Below are 2,079 nucleotides of genomic sequence, written 5' to 3' on the forward strand. Positions count from 1 at the left end.
CACACATTTCAGATTTGGATGGTAATAAGGTCAAAGAGATATGTTTTAAAGAGGTTTGTGATTTGCAGAGTCATTAACACTGATTCACTCGGTATTGTAAAGGTGTTGATGGCTTAATTTTAAATCCATAGAAAAGACAGGAAAGGGCTTAACATGTTTTTTTGTTTTTTATAAGATATAGTTTTTTTCTGTAGATGTAATTTGTGTATTTTGTCAAACACTAACATTAATTCAGGGTTCACAGATCCCTTGATCCTTCTCACCGTCATGTGATTTGATAAAGGTGTACGCACTGTAACCAATGAGGAGCAAGGAATCTAAAATATCCATGTATCTAAACCCAGGAAAGGCTTTACCCGCGTCTTTATTAAGTAACTAATTCAAATCAAAAGAAGTGTTTGCCTCAGTCAAATCACAGTTTTCTTTAGCCTCGCCGATCCCTGTGTCTCCCCTCCCATGCATTTATTGTTAGGTATAATACTCTGGCAGTGGCCTGGGACAAGAACACGGGCATTGTGTTCGGGTGATGCACACTTCTCTTAGTTATCCTTCCGCATAGTTAGGATAACTCAAATCACCACAGGGATGAATGAAGTGTAACTTCACCTAATTATTCTCCAGCACTTTGCCCTGTTTAGTCAATGATAAACTTATGTTTGAACTGATGTGAGATAGAGGACAAGACATGAGTTCAAAGAATATATAGTGGGTGGTAAAGACTGAGACTTTGGGTGTGGTACAGGTTTACTGGGGCCAGGATGTTGATGTGTAACGATCAGGTGATGCAGTTATATAGAGAGGCGTGGCAATGGTACCTATCTAGAGTCTGCCGATGTATCATAGAAGGTCCCAGCATTGGGTGCCTCTTTATGGTTTTACTGTCTCTGCATGACGACCACATGCCAATGAGCAAATACAGCACCTTCCTGTTTCAGTACTCTGTACACTGTTCTACCCTGGTTGATCATCAACAGCGAAGATAAAAAAACACCTAGGATTATCAATTCTCCCTCCAGAGTACACTGTACAAACAGTCATTTAGATTTGTCTCTAAATAGTTAGATTAAAGCAAAAGCTTTTTCAAAACATGACATGACAAACAAGATTATTGTTCTAAAAGGTAACCTCTTCCTCTTTGCGCTCTAACTTCACAAACAAAACAGACACATTAAAGGGTAAGGTCAAGAAATGACTATGTTATAGAAAGAAACCCAACAGTTCCCACAATGAGCAAACAACAAAAAAAATTGCCTTTAACAGGGAGAAACTTCCAACAGACGCATGAACATGAGGAACAGAGGAGTCAACAGTTTAGCCATTTAGCCTTCTCTCTTCCCAGGCGGTAGTGATCTTGGTGGCAAATTACTTTCACAATTGTTTTTGTATAAAAGCTGTAAATCGACTTGTTTTGTCATTGGAGTCACGTTTATTCTTTTGTGAAATGAAGTGTTGCTTTAAATCTATGGAAAGGTTTTTTCAGTTAAGACTCGTCCATCCATCCATCCATCCATCCAAGTCACTTCCCATGTTCCTCTTTGTCGTTTCCATTTACAGAAAGTCAAGAACATGACATTCAAGGAGGGGCATGAGTTCAAGATCCGCATCAAGCCCAAGGACGACTGCAATACGTAAGTTGTCCTCGTGGGTTATCAATTTGTCAAGTGCTGACAGACTTTCTGAAAATGATCAGCCATCATCTCTGGTTCATGCAGCTCCGTTTTCAGATGTGGATTCAATGACATTTAATCAAGAGGAAGTTGACGTTGTGTACGATAGGTTAATGATTCATCCACTTCTTCCCGTTTCATTGCACTCTTTTGACCTCTATGTCCCCGCCTCCATTCCAGCTTTGCCATCAACATCGGTCATGACTCTGAAAACATCGCAATGCACTTCAACCCTCGTTTCAGCGACAACACCATTGTCTGCAACTCCTTGTCTGGGGGATGCTGGGGTGATGAGCAATGCGAGGGAATCCTCCCCTTTTCACCTGGGGAGGAATGCAAGGTGTGTTGGTAGAGTATTAGGTTATATGTTAAGTTATCTGCAATCTCAAAATCCTGTAGTCTGAGACAACAG

General features: G+C 40.5%; 1 protein-coding gene across 1 annotated transcript; it reads left to right on the forward strand.

The window, feature by feature from the left end:
- Positions 1-1,476: 1,476 nt before the first annotated feature.
- On the forward strand, positions 1,477-2,036 carry LOC111654689 (galectin-1-like). Its single transcript, XM_023405804.2, has 2 exons — positions 1,477-1,628; positions 1,848-2,036. The coding sequence occupies exons 1-2, from the start codon at positions 1,567-1,569 to the stop codon at positions 2,017-2,019; spliced, it is 234 nt and encodes a 77-aa protein (XP_023261572.2). The 5' UTR covers positions 1,477-1,566; the 3' UTR covers positions 2,020-2,036.
- Positions 2,037-2,079: the final 43 nt, after the last annotated feature.

The sequence above is a fragment of the Seriola lalandi genome, unplaced genomic scaffold, assembly GCF_002814215.2.
Source record: "Seriola lalandi dorsalis isolate HSWRI2012SDOR001 ecotype SW California unplaced genomic scaffold, Sedor1 jcf7180001974841, whole genome shotgun sequence".
NCBI classification, from domain to species: Eukaryota; Metazoa; Chordata; class Actinopteri; order Carangiformes; family Carangidae; genus Seriola; species Seriola lalandi.